The 20,940-nt window shown below is 43.8% G+C and overlaps 1 protein-coding gene across 3 annotated transcripts in view; it reads left to right on the forward strand.

Moving 5' to 3' along the window:
* The window catches only part of PAK5 (p21 (RAC1) activated kinase 5), a 113,885-nt gene that overhangs the window by 72,389 nt on the left and 20,556 nt on the right, over positions 1-20,940 (forward strand). For all 3 annotated transcript variants that reach the window (XM_075267415.1, XM_075267416.1, XM_075267417.1), the window contains one exon: positions 12,003-12,785. In XM_075267415.1, coding sequence (XP_075123516.1) covers positions 12,003-12,785 — 783 coding nt within the window. The remainder of the gene's footprint in view (positions 1-12,002; positions 12,786-20,940) is intronic.

Here is a 20,940-nt window from a genome sequence, read left to right on the forward strand (position 1 = left end):
TCCCTGCAGTCAAATCCCAAGTGATCAGATACATGTCAACTATCCAAAGGAAGGGGAAAAGTTAGTTCATGTAGTAAACTAGTCCCCATATAAAACATGAGAATAATTGTGTCCCTATAGACGGGCACATGATGCTTACTCTACCCGAAAAGCTTTCTGATCTGAAAATGAGAGGGAATGAATCACTGGAGCTTTTTATCTGTGTCCTCCCACTAATGTGAATCACGCCATTAACAGGCAGGATTAGAGCCGTATTACTGGATATGAACATTGACCGAGTGCCGAGATTTCATCTATCCCGCAGTAAGAGCCGGATCTGTGCCGCACATAGATAAAATACATTATTAATAGAGGTATCTGACTCACAGCCATACTGGTGTGTTACTCAGTGTGTGGGATTATATGAATAATTTTCCTGCATTCAAATTTTCATGTTTTTGCCAAAAATGTAAAGATTTTTACTCTTCAATGCCGTACAGAAATTCAGAACCCAGAGCTGAAGCTAATGTGAAATTAAAGGACTCCTCTGCTTTCAATAAATGGGGCTCATTGCTTAAAGGGGTTATTTGGTTTCTACTATTGATGGCTTATGACCTTTGAACGAATCCTGTTGGTTGCAATCAGGATAGGCCATCAATAGTAAAAGCCATATAACCTTTTTATTCCTTTCCCAACATCCGCGCCGCTCGTGATAGCTGCAGGATCTCTACAACCCAAAGCCTCAATCAAAGCTGACCAAAGCACTATTTTCCTGGAGGCGCATGGGCACCGCCATTTTGCTGTGGATTGTTGGCTTCCAGAACAAGATCCAGCTGTAGATATCCATTACTATGACAGCTGGGAGTCTATTGAAGGCTTCCAGGCTTCTCATTCAATTGCTTTATTAGGGTAATTTCACACTCAGTTTTTTGGTCAGGGTTTTGAGGCCATATCCGCCTCAAAACCCTGACCAAAAAGACGGCTCCCATTGAAATCAGTGGGAGACGCTCAGGTCTTTTTTCAGGGAGCCATTTCTTCCGGCTCCCGGAAAAAAGAAGCAAGGTGCTCACTCTTCAGCGAGGTGCTCATTCTTCAGCGAGGTGCTCATTCTTCAGGCCGAGTAGCCTCGCGATACGGCCAGAAGAAACCCCCTCCTCCGGACTAGGCCCATTCATTGGGCCTAATCCAGAGCAGAGTACGGATGGATGCCGGTACAGTGCACTGGCTTTCAGTCGCGGCTACCCGGTTTTTGGATCGGAACCTGTGGCAGCCTCATTATGAACTTACCCTTACAGGCTGCACAAGGCAATCTGTTATACAAGTACAGGGATTTTACAATGCATAGATGTCAGGTATAGTTCTCACTATCTTACTGGAATCAGTTATAGTACATCTATTGACCTGAGGGGCTAAAGGGATCTCTAGCCTAGTCTTCCTGCCCATCGCCCACCAAGTTGAATGAATATGGTGTACTACATAAATAGTGTACAGACATTTGTAATACTGTGCCATACAGGGCCAAATGTTCTTTCTCCACCTATAAGGGCCTGTTCACATCACGTTTTATTTATCCATTTAACACATGTATTTTGTGGATGCTAAAACTGGATGAAAACAGATGACTGTCCATTTACATAGTCAACGGTAAATAAGAACAGGTTAGTTTCTTTCCAGGTATTTTTTATGTAGGGCACAAAATTGTAGTATTATTATAGTCTATGGAGTACGCGGGGAAAAACTTTTTAAGCGGATTGGGTTTCTGCAGTGGCGTAACTAGGAATGTCAGGGCCCCGTGGCGAACTTTTGACATGGGCCTCCCCCCCCCCTTCGCCCGACACCAACGCTGAAGACCTCGACCGACCCCCTCCTACGCATTCCTGCACGCCCTATTATGCTCCAAAGTGGACCCTGCACACAGTATTATCCCCCATAGTGGCCCCTGCACACAGTATTATCCCCCATAGTGGCCCCTGCACACAGTATTATCCCCCATAGTGGCCCCCACACACACAGTATTATCCCCCATAGTGGCCTCTGCACACAGTATTATCCCCCATAGTCGCCCCCGGCACACAGTATTATCCCCCATAGTCGCCCCCAGCACACAGTATTATGCCCCATAGTGGCCCCCACACACACAGTATTATCCCCCATAGTGGCCTCTGCACACAGTATTATCCCCCATAGTGGCCCCTGCACACAGTATTATCCCCCATAGTCGCCCCCGGCACACAGTATTATCCCCCATAGTAGCCCCCACACACAGTATTATCCCCCATAGTGGCCTCTGCACACAGTATTATCCCCCATAGTGGCCTCTGCACACAGTATTATCCCCCATAGTCGCCCCTGCACACACTATTATGTCCCACTGTGGACACCCATAAACAATTATTATACTCTGGGGTCTTTTCAGACCCGGGGGAATAAAAATTCTTCAATGACGTCGGACGTCACATGACCCGGGACGCAGGCCGGGTTCATGTGACGTCAGAGACGTCCGACAACTAGGAAGGAGGCCTGGCAGGATTGTGGAGAGGTAAGTAACAGTGTTTTTTATGTTTCTTACCTCTCCCGGTCCGCCGGTCCGAAAAGACCCCCAAGTATAATGATAGCAGCGGTAGCGGCTGTCGCCGGGCCCCTAATGTCCCGGGCCCTGTGGAAGCTGCATCTGCTGCTATGGTGGTAGTTACGCCACTGGGTTTCTGGTTTTTGGGACCCGCAGGTGTGACATAGCGTAACACTGACTTTTAGTAAAGAAATGGCCACTTATTTGCATCTGTGAAAACTGATCCATTAAACAGTTGATGAAAACACAATGTGAATGGCCCCTTACTAAGGCACAAACACGGGAAGAAAACACATTACCTGTCCTCTCAGCTTGATAACAAGTTTTCTCCTCTGGCGTCTCTTCTATTTTGGTAGCTTCAGTGACTAGTCTGAACATTTCTTGACAAGGAAATAAATTCATCGTGGCAGATTTATCAATTACATCTTTGGGGACAGATTTTGGCAGAAGGTGAAAATGATCATTAATGTGAAGAGATGACTGTCTCCATAGCCGAAGACTGTCCTAACCCAGACACAAGGTCTGCCCTAGGTCTGGTTTCATCAGGAGAGCAGCTGGGGGCATCTGGAGGGGCACATGCTCAGGTAATGGGTGCATTGGCACCTGTGGCACCAGCAGTCATGCACAGCATAAAGTCTGTGTTTATATATCAGCACATATATAGGTTTTATTGTATTACTTTGTGGGGTGAGGACACCAAACTAAATCCTTGCCCCTGGTAAAAGGAGTCCATGCATCACATCGGCCTTGATACATATCTTATATTTATACCCCTTTAAAAAAAAAATCTCTAAAAAGGCATTTGATTCTGGCGCAAAAAACATATCTGATCTGATGACTAACTACATCCCCTGCATATAAATGAGGTTTCCCAGTATCACGACAGTAAGATACACAGAACAAAACAAAATAAAGCCTGTGGATTACCCCAGTTGAATTGGGCTAATCCTCAGATGGGGTGACGTGGCAGAAACTTGAGTGCTAGGCCGCATTTTTGCTGCGTTTTGTACACCAGTCTTGGTGATCCCTTTACCACCTGAGGACATGCCACCTTGCAAAACAAGAGCGTCCTCCAATGGGCCATGAACCTGTTAGATAGAAGGCACTACTACCTTACAAAATTGACCTTGGGTAGGTGACGGGTTTAGGTCCTTACCCAAGATTGGCTTGTGTAATTGTTGTGTTCAGTAGGTGATATACCTTTGGTGCCACTAGATATACAGTCTTTGTGCGCTACTCCCTCTCACAACTTCTAGTTGTGGTGGGGGGCAAGCTACTCATATGTGTGGTTTTCACAGTATTGCTGCCAATCTGGCTTTCCATCCTTGGGGTGTAATTCCAGAGCTGAGCCTGTTGCTTATTGAATCAGTTGTGAGCCTGGGAACTGATTTTTTTTTTTTTTTTTTTTTTTTTTATGTAGATTGTGAGCCCCAGATAGAGCTCACAATGTACATTTTCCTTATTATTATGTCTTTTTTGGAATATGGGATGGAAATCCATGCAAACAGGGGGAGAACATACAAACTCCTTGCAGATGGTTTTATGCCCTTGGCGGGATTTGAACACCAGGACTCCAGCGCTGCAAGGCTGCAGTGCTAACCACTGAGCCACCGTGTGGCTCCTTGGGAACTGATTATTGTGAGCGCTAAATGCAAACCCTCACGAGAACACGGTGTGCACCATGTTGTTCTCACGCTGAGAGAGGTGTTTTGTTTCCATCATGTGACTGAACCGGTTGACTGTAATGGGGTCCGACGGCCGTCCTCCATGCAGGTCTTTTTTCTTTGACCATTTTCGGAGGCCAATGCACATGTGAACCCAGCCTTAGTGGGCATAGTCACGTGCTCTGTGGGCCCTTGGTATCTATACATCTACACTAACTTGTAGCTGGTGTAGATTTTCAGATATAAAATACGCTAGAAAACTTATATAAATAGCGATAAATCCACACCACTCCCCTGTTTCTTTGAGGAAAGTATCGGGATGGCATAAAAAAACAAATTTCGTTACAAATGGCGTTTAAAAACTTGCAAAGTTTTAATGCCAGAAAATTGGCATTCGTTTTTTATTAAACCCCCCCCCCTCCCCCCTTTAATAGTGTGCTGGAAACTTTTGGATCAGATTTCTGCACTGGAATTTTGAAGAAAAAAACAAGCAGGACTAGATAGCACAATGACAGTGACTTTCTTGCCTCTGCAGAATATTCTCACAATGTTCTATTTTTAATAACGCCTAATGCGTTGTAGATAACCGTGATTGTAATTATATGTTTCTGGTGTTGTTATGGTAACAGAAAATTGAAAAACTGCTGTAAAGAGTGGTAAATTACATACCGCACGTAGCGCCTGGCATCTTTGTTTATCTTTTTTGTATATAATATTCATTTTGTTCAGGGAAACTAATAGGAATGTTTCTTACGATCGCCATTATTCCCGTATTCATCTGCTTAAAGTACTCATTACAAATGCGACCCGAGCCACATCCAGCCTGAAGACGTTTTACTTGGGCATAAAAGTTGCATCGGTGAAATATATTTTCAAAATTTATTGTGGCCTTTGACTAAGGCTGGGCGATTATAATCTCAATCAAAATTGCAAAATTTTACCTTAATTACCATTATTGACGATTATCTGAGTCATGCCCCAATTAAACCACGGACTTTTATAGTATGACTATGTGTTGAGTCAACATTGTGAGATTTGTTTCCAAAGGTTCACCCAGTTGTTTTGTTCAGGCCGAACTGAAACTGCTATTAAACTCTTGGGGTCAAAGAAAAGGTGACCAAACATCACCCTCGGCGCTTTTGACTGATTCAGCGGACACATGGGTCACGCAGCGTCATGTTGCTTGTGTCTATGTGTCACTACGCCACAAGACTGCTGTGGCCCAGTCATAGGCCTCAGCTGTCACTGACATCAAACTGAAGCTCCGGCGACAGCAAAGAGACTACTCTATAGTCTGAAGAGACCCCAGAGTATAACAGTAGATCCGATTCGGACATGTTCGGTTCAAAAGAAACTGCAGATAGAACTTTGGATATAATGTAATAACCGAACCAAATTAATCAACATGAACAAAATCATGTCTGTTATCCAGGTTGTTTGGTTTCGGTTATTTTTCGATCATTTTTCGCCCATCCCTACTTCCAACACATTTCTACTTTTTGACTAGGGGTGTAACTTTATAGGCAATTAATAGTGAATTATGATACTGTACCCAAATGATGGCAATGCTTTAGGCTTAACCAGATGGACCCCATTATACACAGTCCAGTCACATTAATGTGCCCACCTGTCAAAATCCAGAATAACCACCTCTGGCAGAGCGGACCGCTGCGAGACGTGCAGGAAGAGAGGGGATGTTGTGATGATGTCACTGGGATGTTGAGCCATGCCGACTCCAGTGCCGTGGCCAGCTGCGCTAGGTTATGCGCTTCAGCATCCATGGCGCGAACAACCCGATCGAGGTGGTCCCACAGATTCTCCATTGGGTTTAAGTCCGGGGAATTTGTTGGCCAAGAGAGTATGGTAAACTCATCCTGGTGCCCCTCGAACCACGCACGTATACTGACATACGCATTGTCCTGCGGGTAGATGCCATCATCCTGAGGAAAAACAATTTGCATGTAGGGGTGAACATGGTCCGCAAGGATAGCTGCATACGTGTGTTGATCCATCGTGCCTTCCACAATGATGAGTGCACCAGATGGCTGATGACACGTGCGCTGAGATTGGTTATTTAATGGTGACGTCAAAAGTAGGCGGTGGCCACATTAATAGGACTGGACTATGTAGTCAATGGGGTCTGCAGGTTTTCTAAGGTAACCGCTTTTTTGTGTGGATTAGGTTTCTGTCTGCTTGGGGACCCCCCAAATGGAAACCTGAACACACATGTGAACCAGGCCTAACCAATAGCCTGCCCACAATAAAGAAATCATAGAAATCTTCTTCGTTTATGGTCATATCTACTGGCAATCAATCAATCAAGATGGTTAAGAGAAAATCTGTAAAACGGTGAAAACTTTTACGTTTCTTATATGTGCTTAAATGTTTAACTTTTAATTGTCTGCAAATTTCAATATATTTATACTGATGGGAAAACCCCTTTAAGGTCAATTACAAGCAAGTACAGTCTTTTTATGGTTGGAATGATCTGCCGTAGGTAAGGCTGACATTTGCAAAGGTTGGTTGGGACCAACTTCTCTACCTGAAAAGGGGGACAGCCAGGCTCCACAGATCAAATGGACACAATGGACCTGGTACCCCTGTTATATTAATACATTGAATATAAGGTGCCTGCGTGCAGTGGTACCTCCTGTATTGGCATATAGTATAGTATATAGGTAATCACATACACCCTAAAGATTTATCCTATCTGCTAGTTAAGTCTCATTGAAAGGGAACTATGTCACATTAACAATTGAATCCCTTCTGCAGGCGGCATGTTATAGAGCAGGATGAGCTATGCAGATACAGTATAACTTATTGATCTAAATCTCAGTTCATTCAGGTCTCAGGAGTCCAGTGGGCGGTCCTGTTCAGTGCATTGTCAGTATTTCTATGCATGCTCATACAGAAGAAGCTGTTAGTCACTATATAGGATCGCCCACTGGACTCCTAGTGATTTAGACCAATGAATCACTATTTATATTGAATCCTGTCCCATAAAGCTAGCAATCTGCTCCGATCCCCCTGCTGCTGTATAACATGATGTACATGAATTGGACTAAATTGCCGATGTGACTGATTCATTTTAACTTAACTCCCTCTCCTGGGATCCTGTCACAACTGTGATCTGCCATTAAAGACCTCATTTGTAGGGTGTACAGGGTGCAACTCTCAGGAGACCCCGGGGGGGGGGGGGGGGGAGTACTTAGCAATGTCACAGGAAGAAACAATTGGAGCACTTTGCCATTCCTATAATATTATACCATGTTTGGAATCGAATTGCACAACGATAGCTTAAGGTGGATCTATCCACAATTGGGGAGATAATGAAGTCCATGACTGGAACATAAAGTATATACCAGAAGAGGGTCGATAAACAATGGGTTAAATGGCTGGAATACCCAGGCCTAGCGTCACCTGCACTGCTCTGGAATGGGGTTTATAACATTACAATGATGTTCCCAGGTATGTCCTGAAAAAGCTGTTGCTTAAAGTGACATAAAATCAGGGAAATATCAGATGTCTTGGCTCCTATGGTGTATTGCCTATTTGTTTAATGGAGACATTGTAATTTGGAAGCGGGGGGAGGGGAAAGGGTGGTAGGGGCGGTCGTACTGTGCGGGTAGAGGAATGTCCTACAGTTGACTATGATCGCCTTTTATTTTTGTAAGTTGACTGGTCAACAGAATAAAGTCAGTGGTGCGTCCCAATCCAATTTTTTTTATGAGGCAGCAACCTACGAGACAGCACTATCAGGGTGAACACAGCCAGGTAACATGGTCCAGGTGAAGGAGATATGTCCTCAACTGGACTTTACATCATTGCGATTGCGTTCCACGACCTACGGTTGGGTTGGAACTCAGATAACTTCGATGCAATGAGATTAGTTCAGCCCATCCAGGTTGGCCTGGAAAATGAGACCTTTTTATCTAGACCACACATGGCCACCCCTTAAAGGGGTTGTGTAGGATTATATAATATATATTATATTCCCAGGAAGTGACCTCACATCCATTGTTCACATGGCTCAACAGGAGTATCAATGGACGTGATGTCACTTCCTGGGAGGCTGAAAGCAGCCATGTTATCTAATCCTGCACAACCCCTTGAGGCGTTCCTCATCTCATGATGTGCTTTTCCATAGACGTGAACTTCCCATGTACTAGATATTCTTTCTGACCTTGCGTTCCGCCGTTACGGCCGATCTGGACCCGTCTAGACTTTTTCATTTTTTAGGCGAATAACAAGAAAATATTTTTCATGTTACTGAATGTAACGGATAAAACGACAAAAGATAACAGCTGTTTTTCTTTAACCTGTAAAGTGTATGTAGTTGTGATCTGAGAAAACATCCCATGTAAGGGCTTCTAAGGGCAAACTGTTAATTACCTACTTCATTACTGTCAAAGTTAATTCAGCGCAGGGGAAGGCGAGCCGTTTTTCATCTTCTGTGCTGGAGTCGGAGCAGACAGCTGTTTTCACAGCTAGATCCATTATAGCTTATCACTAGAGGACAGACCAACACAGGCGCACCGTGAAATATGGCCACTGTCATGGCTGCTGGGAGCCAGTCTGGGACGAGCGCAGGAAACTGGAGAATAAAAATCGCAGGAGATATTATTTTATGTGGAAGTCAAACCGGATATAAATTATTTGGAGAGCCGTTCTATAGGCTTGTAATTGTATCTTCATTATTGCTACTTTATTTTACAGCTTGTAAGTTTGATTTACGGTTTTATTATTTCTCGTACAGTTTTAATATCATTGTATTTTTATTGATCATCAATATCTCCTTATATATTGTAGTCAGGTATAGTGGAAATAGGAATATTTCTGACAATAAAATGTTTGCGTCGGTCCAAATAGCACAGATTATATTCAAGATTTGTAGATTGAAAAAAAAAAAAATTATAATAATTAAAAAATATATTATTTTATTATATTATAGTATTATTATTATTATTGTATAGCAGAAGGGTTCAATTTTTCCGATCTTTAATTGTTTTGTTTTTTTTGTCTTTTGTTTTTTTATTGTGTTTATGATTTTTTTTTATTTGGGTGTATGTCAGATTAATGTGTGTTCATTGTTGTTGTTTTTTTTTTTTGTTTGTTTGTTTCTAAATCCTAAGAAAAAGTGGAAGTATCTAGTAAAATTTAGTCACACAAAGTACATTCTAAAAAATAAAAAAAAATCGGGTAAAAATCTTTCCAAGTAGGGGAAAGGCTATTAAGGCTGAGGCCCCACGTTGCAGAAACGCAGCTTTTTTTGTTGCAGATTTTCCTGCGGTTTTTTTAACCAAAGCAAGGAGTGGATTAAGCATAAGGAAGAAGTATTAGAATTTCCTATATATTTCCTTTTGTAGCCACCTCTGGCTTTGGTTAAAAAAACGTTTCAAAATCTTCAACAAAAAAAGCTGAATTTCCTCAATGTGGAGCCTCAGCCTAAAACATTATTTTCCTAATAAACACTCTTCCATTACAGCACTTCTGCTCCACTCCTACCTGTTAGGCCCCTTCACATCTGCATTCGGTATTCCGTTCCAGGAGTCCACATGGGGACACCCCCACCCCCCCTCTGAACGGAATACCGAACGCATTGACAAGCGGTGAGCTTATGAAAGCTCACAGACCCCATAGACTATAATGGGGTCCATGTGTTTTCCGCACGGTGTCCGCACAAGTCATGTGGCAAGGAAAGTACCGTATATACTCGAGTATAAGCCGACCCGAATATAAGCCGAGGCCCCTAATTTTACCACAAAAAACTGGGAAAACTTATTGACTTGCGTATAAGGGGGGAAATGCAGCAGCTACTGGAAAATTTCAAAAATTAAAATGGTCGGAGTTGCTAGGTACAGTAGTTGGTGGGTGCTGGGGAAGGGAAGGGGGTGTTTGGGTTGTCTGTCTGCCCCTTCCCTGAGCTTGAGGACTGTTTTTTCTTCCCCCACTTGGAATTCAGTCTGGCTGAATATAGGGGATCTGCAGTGCTCCTATTAACCCCTTCCTGACGGAACAGGAGCACTGCAGATCCCCTATATTCAGTAGACTGGGCACTTTTAGACACAGGGATACCTAATGTGTATGTGCTTCACAGTCATTTTCTACTTTTATATGTATTCTAGGGAAAGGAGGGATTTACAACTTTTATTTTTTTTAAATCTTTTTTTTTTTTTTTTTTTTTTTTTTCCTTCACTATTTCATGGGAGATTTTATACATTAATATTGTGGCTGGTCATAGACCCCCTCTCCTTAAAAAAAAAAAAAAATATTTATTTTTTTTTTTTTGCTGACTCGAGTATAAGCCGAGGGGGGCTTTTTCAGGACAAAAACTGGGCTGAAAAATTCGTCTTATACTCGAGTATATACGGTACTTCATGAACTGCTTTCCTCTCCGCATGACTCGTGCAGAAAACACACGGACCCCATTATAGTCTATGGGGTCTGTGTGCTTTCAATGCTCACCTCTTGTCAATGCGTTCGGTATTCCGTTCACGGGGGTCACCATCTGGACTCCCTGAACGGAATACCGAACGCAGATGTGAACCAGGCCTTAGTCTTCCTTTCCTTGACTGCAGCAGTGATGTCATATCTATAACACATGACCAATGCAGCCAATCCCTGGCCTTGGCAGTACTCTAAAGGTCATATGTTGTAGCTGTGACATCATCACTGACTAATTAAACAAACGTCAGCAAAGAGGACTGGAAAAGTGATGGGAGATTTGTTGGATAGGTGATAGGTCTTTTGTTTCTTTGTACCCCTTTGGCTAACTGTTTTGCATATGGCCTAGAAGAGAGAATGTATGCCTATGTTTACTTCCATTGTCTAGAGGCAGATTTTGTTATGCCAATTTTTTTATTACAAAATGAATATATTTTTATTTACATACAGATGTAGCCATCTTCAACTTGAATCTGATAATTTGCTGCACAGTGATAACTGTGACAACCAACGCCATTGAAAGCAAAGCCAAGTTAAAGTGATTAACAACTAAGGCTCCATTCACACAGAGTAACGTTGGCGTTTTTTGTGCTTATTTTGGCACATAGCGCCGCGTATACGCCGCGTAACGCCGTGTTTGCGCCGTTCAACGCGACTGCAAAATAGCGCGGTGTTACGCGGCGTATACGCGGCGCTATGTGCCAAAATAAGCACAAAAAACGCCAACGTTACTCTGTGTGAATGGAGCCTAAAAAGTCATGTTAAACTTGGCTAGATCTGTTCATCCACGACAATCGCAATGTAAACCTTGTGATTAATATACATTAATGAGGATTAGCAATATGCATATTGGAAGTTTTTAAGAGATGAATAAGAAATTGTGATCTGTAAACTCTAAAAAATAATAATTAACGTGACAATGATATCAAAATGAACATTTTGTTAACCCTGATTTAAAGGGGACCTGTCATATTAGCAGGAGGAGCTGAGCAGCTTTATGGGAAAAGATTCAGTATAATTTGTGTTTTACAAGTATAAATCTCTACTCTTTCTATGCTTAGGAGTCCAGTGGGCGGTCCTGATGAGTCATAGCTGCCTCTGTATAGTCACACAGGATTGGCTGTCAATCCCTAAACAGCACCGCCTACTGGAAAGAGTAGGCGGTGCTATCTTTTCCCACAAAACTATATATCAATCTGCTCCGCTCCTCCTGATCTACACCATGTTACCCAAAGATAGGCCTGCAATACTGTGCAAAATGGCAGGTTCCCTTTAAGAATGTAATGTCTTAAACTTGTAATTTTTTATAAATACATGTAAAACTGTTTTCTTTCCTTGTTTTTTAGACTATTGTTAGAGGCAGTAAACCTCCACTCGACGCTTCCATCAATGGCTTGCTAGAAGACTTTGACAATATCTCCGTAACACGCTCAAATTCCCTTAGAAAAGAAAGTCCACCTACCCCACGCCAGGGATATTCTAACCATTCAAAGAGTTACCCTGAAGAAAACGGCTTCTTTACCTTCTCCCACTACACTGAAACCGAAATCCCCAGAAGCAGCATAGCTGAACGATACAAGGAGAGGAGCCTGAGCGCCGAGGAGGCGGAAGGCTACTACAGGGCCAGCAAGCCAACCAGACATAATGGGCATCCGGTTAAAATGAGGTCTTACGAAGCCTACTTCCCTGAAGTGAAAAACGTGAAGGCTGATATGTTAAGTTATCCCTCCGAATACCACCCACACCTGGAAGCAAAAAGTAAATCTGTTGATCAGTGTGGAACGTCATGGGACTACCACAGGGTCACTGGTGCATCTCTTCAGGACTACAGGGACTACTTCCCACCTTCTATTACAGGGACCGTCATGTTAAGCGAAGGCTCTAAAGAAAGACTAGAATATAGTGAATGGGGAGATGGGCTTTCCAAGGATGACTACGATAAGAGGCCGAAGTCATCATATGTAACCCAAACAAGCCCTCAACCAGCCATACGACAAAGGTCAAGATCAGGATCAGGCCTTCAAGAACCGGTCATACCATATGGTGCACTAAAAACCAACCAGCAAGGGCACTCTTTTGCTTCGTACACCTACCCCCGTTTGTCGGAAACTGCGGCATGCATTCCAAAGGTAATCTGGTCCTTTCCTATACAAGCAGTTGAGTTATAGCATTTCCGGCTAGAATATACTTTGGTTTCTCCATATTACGTATAGGCGACTCTCATAGAATTGTTGCTGATAATTATTGGTTTATAGAAGATAAGAATATACTATAGGAAGACTTGTTCACAAATGTCTCACGTTCACATTTTTGTGATAATTATACGTGCCTTTGTTTTCATTGAAAGGCTGGATCCATCAAGTTGTGAGATCCATGTTAAGTAATCTGCAAAGACTATAATCATTCCTTATTTTTATTCACGACGCACTAGTTAGTTAGTACATTGTTATTAGCTCCGTAAACTGATGCCATCTACTGTCACTTCACTTTTATTAGAAATCAGGAGGCTAATCTAGACCTAACTAATCTAGGCCTATTATCAGCGGGTAACCATTGTGCTCTAGAGGAAAAGCAGTCCCTGAGATCAAACCAGTCTTAAAGAGTTCCTTTTGCAGCCTAGACCACCTTGAGCTCTTTTTCATCCTTTAGTAGGCTCCATTCACTGATTTCAGTGCTATTGAGCAATCAGTGCAGTTAGTTTTGCTAACTAGACTCTCTAATGTGGGTGGTGTCAGGCAAGGGGGCATGAGTCTAAGCTCTGACACTGCCTCCAATTGGGGATCTGAGTCACACCTCCATGCCTGCTTCTCCCTGACACCACTCACTTGACATTATAGAGTCTAGTTAGCATGCCAGGGCCCAAAACTGGAGGGATAGCTATTAAAAGAGACAAAGAAAAGGAGTTGGTAGAGGAGGGGAATGGTCAAGATTGAACTGCATTATCAGTGTGGCGGGTTTCCTTTAAGCTGCCTGAGGATCATTCTTCATTAGCAGAGTGATAATCTGATCCCATAACTGGAGTCTCCTCTGCTTTCGTGTTTCAGCTATACATGCTGTTACATCTGGGAAAAGCGTTTATAATGCAACAAATAAGTGATAGAAAAGTGTCCATGTAATGCTCCCTGGATACAGAATATGCATATTCCTAGAAATGTATATACTGAAGATACATTGTGCTTGTATGGGAGAACAAATGCTTTCCCAGTGCATTAATGGCTCCGTTACTGAGAATGATTTATTCTTTTGGAAAGCAACAAAGAATGTAACAAAAACTGTAGCAGATAATAGTACATACGTATATTGACATGGTTGTCTCCCTAACAAACTTAAAGAGAACCTTTCATCAGATTGGGCACAGGCAGTTCCATATACTGTTGGAAAGCCAACAGTGCGCTGAATTCAGCGCACTATCGGCTTTCCCGATCTGTGCCCCGGGTAAAGAGCTATCGGTCCCGGTACCGTAGCGCTTTACAGTCAGAAGGGCTTTTCTGACAGTCAGTCAGGTACGTCCTTCTCCACAGCACCGCGTATCGCGCTGTACAGTGTGAGTGGGGAGGAACGTCCCCTCCCTCTGCTCACAGTGCTCGTCTATAGACGAGTATTATCAGGAGGGGAGGGGGCGTTCCTTCCAGCTCACACTGTACAGCGCTAGTGGCGCTACTGTGGAGAAGGACGTACCTGGCTGACTGTCAGAAACGCCCTTCTGACTGTAAAGTGCTACGTTACCGGGACCTATAGCTCTTTACCCGGGGCACAGATCGGGAAAGCTTTGGCTTTCCAGCAGTATATAGAACTGCCTGCGCCCAATCTGATGAAAGGTCCTCTTTAAACTACGAGAAGCATTTGGAAAGCTTCAATAGCTATTGAGGGATTTTGCCATAGACTGCAGTACAATAGTTAAAGGGGTTTTCTGGGCATTTTTTTTTTTAAGTGTCTATTACTGCTACTAATGGGTTAATAAATGTAACCATGTACTTTTTAGCATGTTTTGAGTAATTTCTGGGTGTCTCTGGGGGCCCCTGGTGTCTTCTGCTTTTGGTTACATCCTTCTGCTTCCTGCCATGCAACTTCCTTACTAATCCCTCTCACCTCCCCCCCCCCCCTCCTTCATCACTCCCTCCCATAACCCCCTCCTCCCTGTCTCTCCAGCTATCCTGCCCTTTCCTACCTAGTCAGTCCAAGGGCCGACTCATATACTTACCCTCCACGCTTCATTCTGTGAGACAGCCCCTCCTCCTCCTGTACTGTGTCTGTGCGCGCTCCTCTCCTTCAGCGATGATCCACCTCTACTGTCCATGTGTGGACGCGCAGTAGAGGTGATTTACTGGCAGCAGTGCGCACACACTGCTTGGAGAAGAGAAGAAGAGCGCGCACTCTATCAGTACAGAGGGAGGAGCCGTCTCGCCGGAATAAGCCATGGATGGTAAGTATGAGTGGATTGGACGGAGGGGAGTAGTAGGGATGATTTGTTTCCGGAAATGGGGAATTGGATCATCACAGGATAATCAGAAAATGTCCCTGGGGCACATGACAGCCCCAGGAATATAGGTAAATACAAAGTTTTTATTAATAATTTTATTTAGAAAGTAGGCGGGGGGTGGATTTTTAGATTAGTGTAGGGATTTCAAAATATCCAGACAACCCCTTTAAAAATGACTGCTATACTAAATGAAAGAAAAAAAGTTTTGAAAAATATATTTAAGAACTAAAAAATGTGAAAATTCAAATCTCCCTCCTATACGTAAAATCAGATCAGGCATCCCTGTGTCACCAAATGTTCACTCTAGAAAAATATAAACTGATATATCCCTGCTTTAAACAGGTTTTCTTGTATAATACATAACATGCATAGTTTGTTCCATATTTTCTTTAATAGGATGTCAACCACAGTTTTTTGTTCGTGAATTAGAGGACCAGTACTGCTTCTGACTGACTATGGCTATCAGCCATTTATGAAGGAGTCAGATTCGGAGTTGGGCTGTGGAAAAATAGAAGAGTCGGAGTTTGGGCATATTGTAAGGGAATTGCTGGGACAGCAATTCCCCAGTAGCTGCTGGTAAACCCGGGGGGAGGGGCACAAGAGACGGTGAGCCCTAAGCTGAAACCCCTCGCTGTCCCTTCCTGCTTGCCGGTCCCATCCTAAGTAGTAGGCGACAACTGGTTGTCGGTCCCGGGTTGTCGGTCCCGTCCTATATATGTGAAAATACAGACAAGACAAACAACAACAAAGGGAGGTTAGCTAGCCAAGGCTCCGGTCGAGCAAGGCAGTACAGAATCAAATGCCAAGAGAATAGTCAGAAGGTAAGCCAGAGGTCAAGAATAAGAATACAAGTAACTAACAGCAAGAGAAACGCCAGCATGCATGAGGCAATAGCAAGCACCAATGTGAATGTGAGCAAACAATAAATAGGGAGGAAGAACCCGCCCCAGACCTGATAGGAAGATAGGCTGTCAATCACACAGGCAAGAGAAAACTTAACCATTAGTCTGAGTTCACACAAAGTTTTTTGGTCAGGATTTTGAGGCCGAATTTGCCTCAAAATTCTGACCAAAAAGACGGCTCCCATTGATTTCAGTGGGCTCCCGGAAAAAAGAACGGACATGCTCATTCTTCAGGTCGATTCACCTCTCGAATCCACCTGAAGACACTCCCACCTCCCGACTTGGCCCATTCATTGGGCCTAATCCGGAGCGGCATGTGAGACTGGATGCCGGTGCCTCTGCCTTAGTTTCCAGACCAAAAAAACCTCTGTGTACTCAGCCTTAGGGTAAGTTAACACTGGGTTTTTTGGAATCAATGGGAGCCAGTCAGTTCTTTTTTCCGGGAGCCGGTTTGTTTCAGCCCCTGGAAAAAATAGCGACATGCTCATTCTTCAGGCCATTTTGCCTCGCGATTCGGCCTGAAGACACTCCCAACTAGGCCCATTCATTGAGCCTAATCCGGAACGGAGTGCACGACCGGATGCCAGTGAAGTGCACTCAGGTTCCGGACCTAAAAACCCCGTGTGAACTTACCCTTAGAGGGGCAGAGGAAAACCAAGGTGAAGGAGATAGGTGTGGTGGTAAATCAATTATCAAACTGAGGGAATAGGACAGTATTCAGACAACACAAGAAGAACCCTAAGCAAAGAATCAAAACTGTACACGCCTTCTGCGCCACAGCATGCGAGCGGATGGCGCAGAAGTTCGAGCAGACGTGACACAATTATTGTAATAATGTGCCCCAAACACTTTTTACATTGTTTTGTCCCCATCTGTCACTATAGTGGCTCTTCTAGAGGCGCGCTGTTTTGCTTACCTTTGTCATTTCTAGTCCATGGACCTTCCAATCTCCCCCACCTACAGTCCACATAATTCCTAGCACATTGCAGCTCGGACAGTCTACCCGAGGACATGCATGCATGGTGGAAACTTGTTGTGCGTTCAGTTTCTGGTCTTGCCCACCCTGCCTGTGTCCGTGAGGTCAGTACTGATATGTCTGGGGGAGAGGTCACCAAAAGCTGCACGTGACATCAGAGGAAGTAGTCAACATTGCGTGACTGCCTGGAAGAAACAGTGATCAGCACGGAAAACATGCCACAAGTATAGTATGAAGATCACTGTCTTTACATGCTTAGATAATGTAAGGCACGTTCTCTGGTCCCAGAAATCCCTTTAATAGGATTCAGAGCTCCAGGTTCCTCTGCACATAGAGGGGAATTTACTAAGACCGGAATTTCCATAAAAACCTTAAATACATTGGGGCCCTTAGGTCTCCAGTTACACCCTTCAATCCAAACCAATATATTTTTATCTGATCTCAGAAACATTGGGAACCCACGTGTCCAACGTTTTCAGTGGTTGGCATAAGAATGGCTGTCACTGTTACCGGTCTAGTGATCTCAGACTGTACAGACTGACTGCGGTGTGCCTGGAGCGACCTTATGCTTACCCATATGGACATATCAAATCGAATCCTTTCCCTATAGACAACTCATGCATTCATTTGAGAAGCAAAAGTTACATTCTACAGTATATAATATAATAATCTATAACATTCAAGCCATAAAATATAGAAATCAGCACTTAGTAGAGTTAGCACAGTCTGTATTGACACTGAAGATGAAAATGGAAAGTGACACTTTAATTATTGAGCCCTAATGAGCTTTCTGTGATGTAAAATTAGCAATTGGCAGGTTAGTGTCACCAACATGTTGCTGTGAGTCAGCTCAAGTCAGGAGCAATAATTCCCCGCTAGACTCTACGGCAGCGAATCTTCAGGAGTTGTCAGGAGCCGTTCCTCCATCCGGGAAGCTTAGTTCAAAGCAAATCTTCCTGGCTTAATTCTTAATGGCTGACTGCTATATATATATCCTGTAAAGCCCTGTGTAAAAGACTATCCGTATAATGTACCCAACCTCTTAAATTAGACTCATGAATTTTCATGTATAATCCATATCCCTGACCAAATTCAGTAAAGAGCTTACAGTGTGTAGAAAACCAAAGAACTCTTCAGTTTCTCTATTTTGAGAAATGTTTCAAAATGAAAAGAAATGTGAGTATGTGACAAAGCTTTAAAGGGGGTGGTCCATGAAGACAACCCCTTTAACACAAATTTCAGCCTTTTATGTCCATGTTCTTTTTGGTCCAGAATTCTGTACTGTTTAGCTCAGGGGTGCTCACACTTTTTCCGCATGCGAGCTACTTATAAAATGACCCAGTCAAAAAATCTATTACCCACTTCTTGTGGGCGGGGCCTGGGCCGCAGCATTGTCAGATTGACATTGGATCCCGGAGAGGTAAGTAACAGTGTTTATTATGTTCTCTCACCTCCCCTCGGGCTCCGATTATTATACTCGAAGGGGTCTGAAAAGACCCCCGAATATAATAATAGCGGTAGTGGGATCGCGGCCTGGCCCGGGCCTATTCACTACCACCCGCTGAGGCCTGTAGTACAAGGGGAAGCGGGAGCGGCAGTGAACAGGTCCGGGGAGGTTGGTAAATAGGTTGCTACCTGCTGGGAATACTCCAGCAGGTAGCGGCCTATTATAAAACAAACAAACATAAAGTTCTCATACTTACCACCCTCGATGCTGCTGCTGCTCCTGCCGCCGCATCCTTTTCTCCTGGCAGACGTTTGCATATCAGCGTAGGCGGCATGATGACGCCGCCTATGCTGAAACATGGACTTCTGAACCGCTCTCCTTCACTGGTTCAAACAAAAAAAAGTAAAAAAAAAAATGTCACGCGATCGACTCATACTTCCTTTGCAATCGACCAGTAGATCGCGATCGATGTATTGGGCAACACTGGTTTAGCTCCATGCCATCCATAAAACTAAAATTGATACTTTTAGCTTGTGGTTCCCTGATTCCTGACCAGTTTGTTTTCTTTACCCCCTGCCCCCCTTGTTACTCCTGCAATTGGTACTGATATGCTTATGAATGAATACAATGTGTCAATGCTTACTGGACTCCTAGCAAAGGCAGTGAGAGTCCTGTTTATCCCCATAATAGTTAGTATGACATCCTCACAGTAGCCAACACAGCCCCATAATAGCTAAGCACGGTTCCCATTATACATAGACACCCACCCTTTAGTAGCTAGGCACTGTCCCGCCATAATAGTTTAATACAGCCCTCGCATAATTACTAAGCAAAGCCCCTATAATGGCCAGCACAATCCTATATAATAGCCAGTACAGCCTCTTCATAATAACTGGTACTTCCCCCTCATAATAGCTAGCACAGCCCCACAGCAGTTAATAAAGTACCCCCATAATAGCTAGCACAGCCCCCCAATCTTACCATTTCCGCCACCTTCCAAAATAGCCAGGGCAGCATCCAATAATAGTCAGCACATCCCCATAGTAGCTCATACTGTCATACTGTCATCCATAACCCCCCAAATAGCCAGCAAAACACCTTATAATAGTCAGCACATCCCCATAGTAGCTCATACTGTCTCCCATATTAGCCAGTACAGCCATAACCCCCAAAATAGCCAGCAAAACACCTTATAATAGTCAGCACAGGCTTCCATAAAAGTCAGCACAACCCCTTATAATAGCCAAATAGCCAGCAAAGCACTCACTGACAGCCAGCACAGCCCCCATAACAGCCAGCACAGCCCCCATAACAGCCAGCACAGCCCCCATAACAGCCAGCACAGCCCCCATAACAGGCAGCCGCAGTTTTTCTCATACACATCTCAAACTTCAATATACAACTCTGTGTATTGCACTATGAAGATGTCCATTGTCCTTATGGGGGAAGAGGATGTATTCCTGACATGCCTAGAATATTGCTCTTAAGAATCAGGAGTACACACCCAGACTGAGCAATGCACAACCAGATTGCAGTGTGAGATGTGACGCCAGACAGGGAGCGACAAGCTCCTCCCACTTCACTCCTGACTTTAGAAGCAAATTCACACTGCTGGTTTTATGGCAATCTTTAGAGCAGTCCCTCCAATCATGGAACAACAACTCTATAGATGTCAGTTCCCATAGAGGAAATGAAGATTATACTGAAAGCTAAAGATGCAGACTCAGAAAATATAACATACAAATTCTTAAAAAATACCTTTATAAATACATTTAAGTAATGCAAAAAATAAAACAACATGTGACATTCCATTTAAGGTTTCAGATTTATGACCTTCTAACTACTTGAGGTTGGTGTCAGACAGTTGTGATCTGTTAGTGTGTGGGCATTAGTGTTACAGCCACAGTACAAGGTTTACAAATAATCTAAGTTCAGTTGAACCACAGGGGTCCATGTGAAACCTTAGGCCTCAGGCTTGTGTAGCAGTGTACAAAACCACAGGGGTCCATGTGAATCCTTAGGCCTCAGGTCTATCTGGAAATGTACAGAACCACAGCGGGTCCATGTAAAGCCTCAGGCCTGTGTGGCAGTGTACAGAACCGCAGGGGTCCATGTGAATCCTTAGTCCCCAGGCCTGTGTGGCAGTGTACAAAACCACAGGTGGTCCTTGTGAAACCTTAGGCCTCAAGCTTGTGTGGCAGTGTACAGAACCACAGGTGGTCCATGTAAATCCTTAGTCCCCAGGCCTGTGTGGCAGTGTACAGAACCACTGGGGGTCCATGTGAAACCTTAGTCCTCAGGCCTGTGTGGCAGTGTACAGAACCACAGGTGGTCCATGTGAAACCTTAGTCCTCAGGTCTGTGTGGCAGTGTACAGAACCACAGGTGGTCCATGTGAATCCTTAGTCCCCAGGCCTGTGTGGCAGTGTACAGAACCACAGGGGTCCATGTGAAACCTTAGTACCCAGGCCTGTGTGGCA

The sequence above is a fragment of the Leptodactylus fuscus genome, chromosome 3, assembly GCF_031893055.1.
Source record: "Leptodactylus fuscus isolate aLepFus1 chromosome 3, aLepFus1.hap2, whole genome shotgun sequence".
NCBI classification, from domain to species: Eukaryota; Metazoa; Chordata; class Amphibia; order Anura; family Leptodactylidae; genus Leptodactylus; species Leptodactylus fuscus.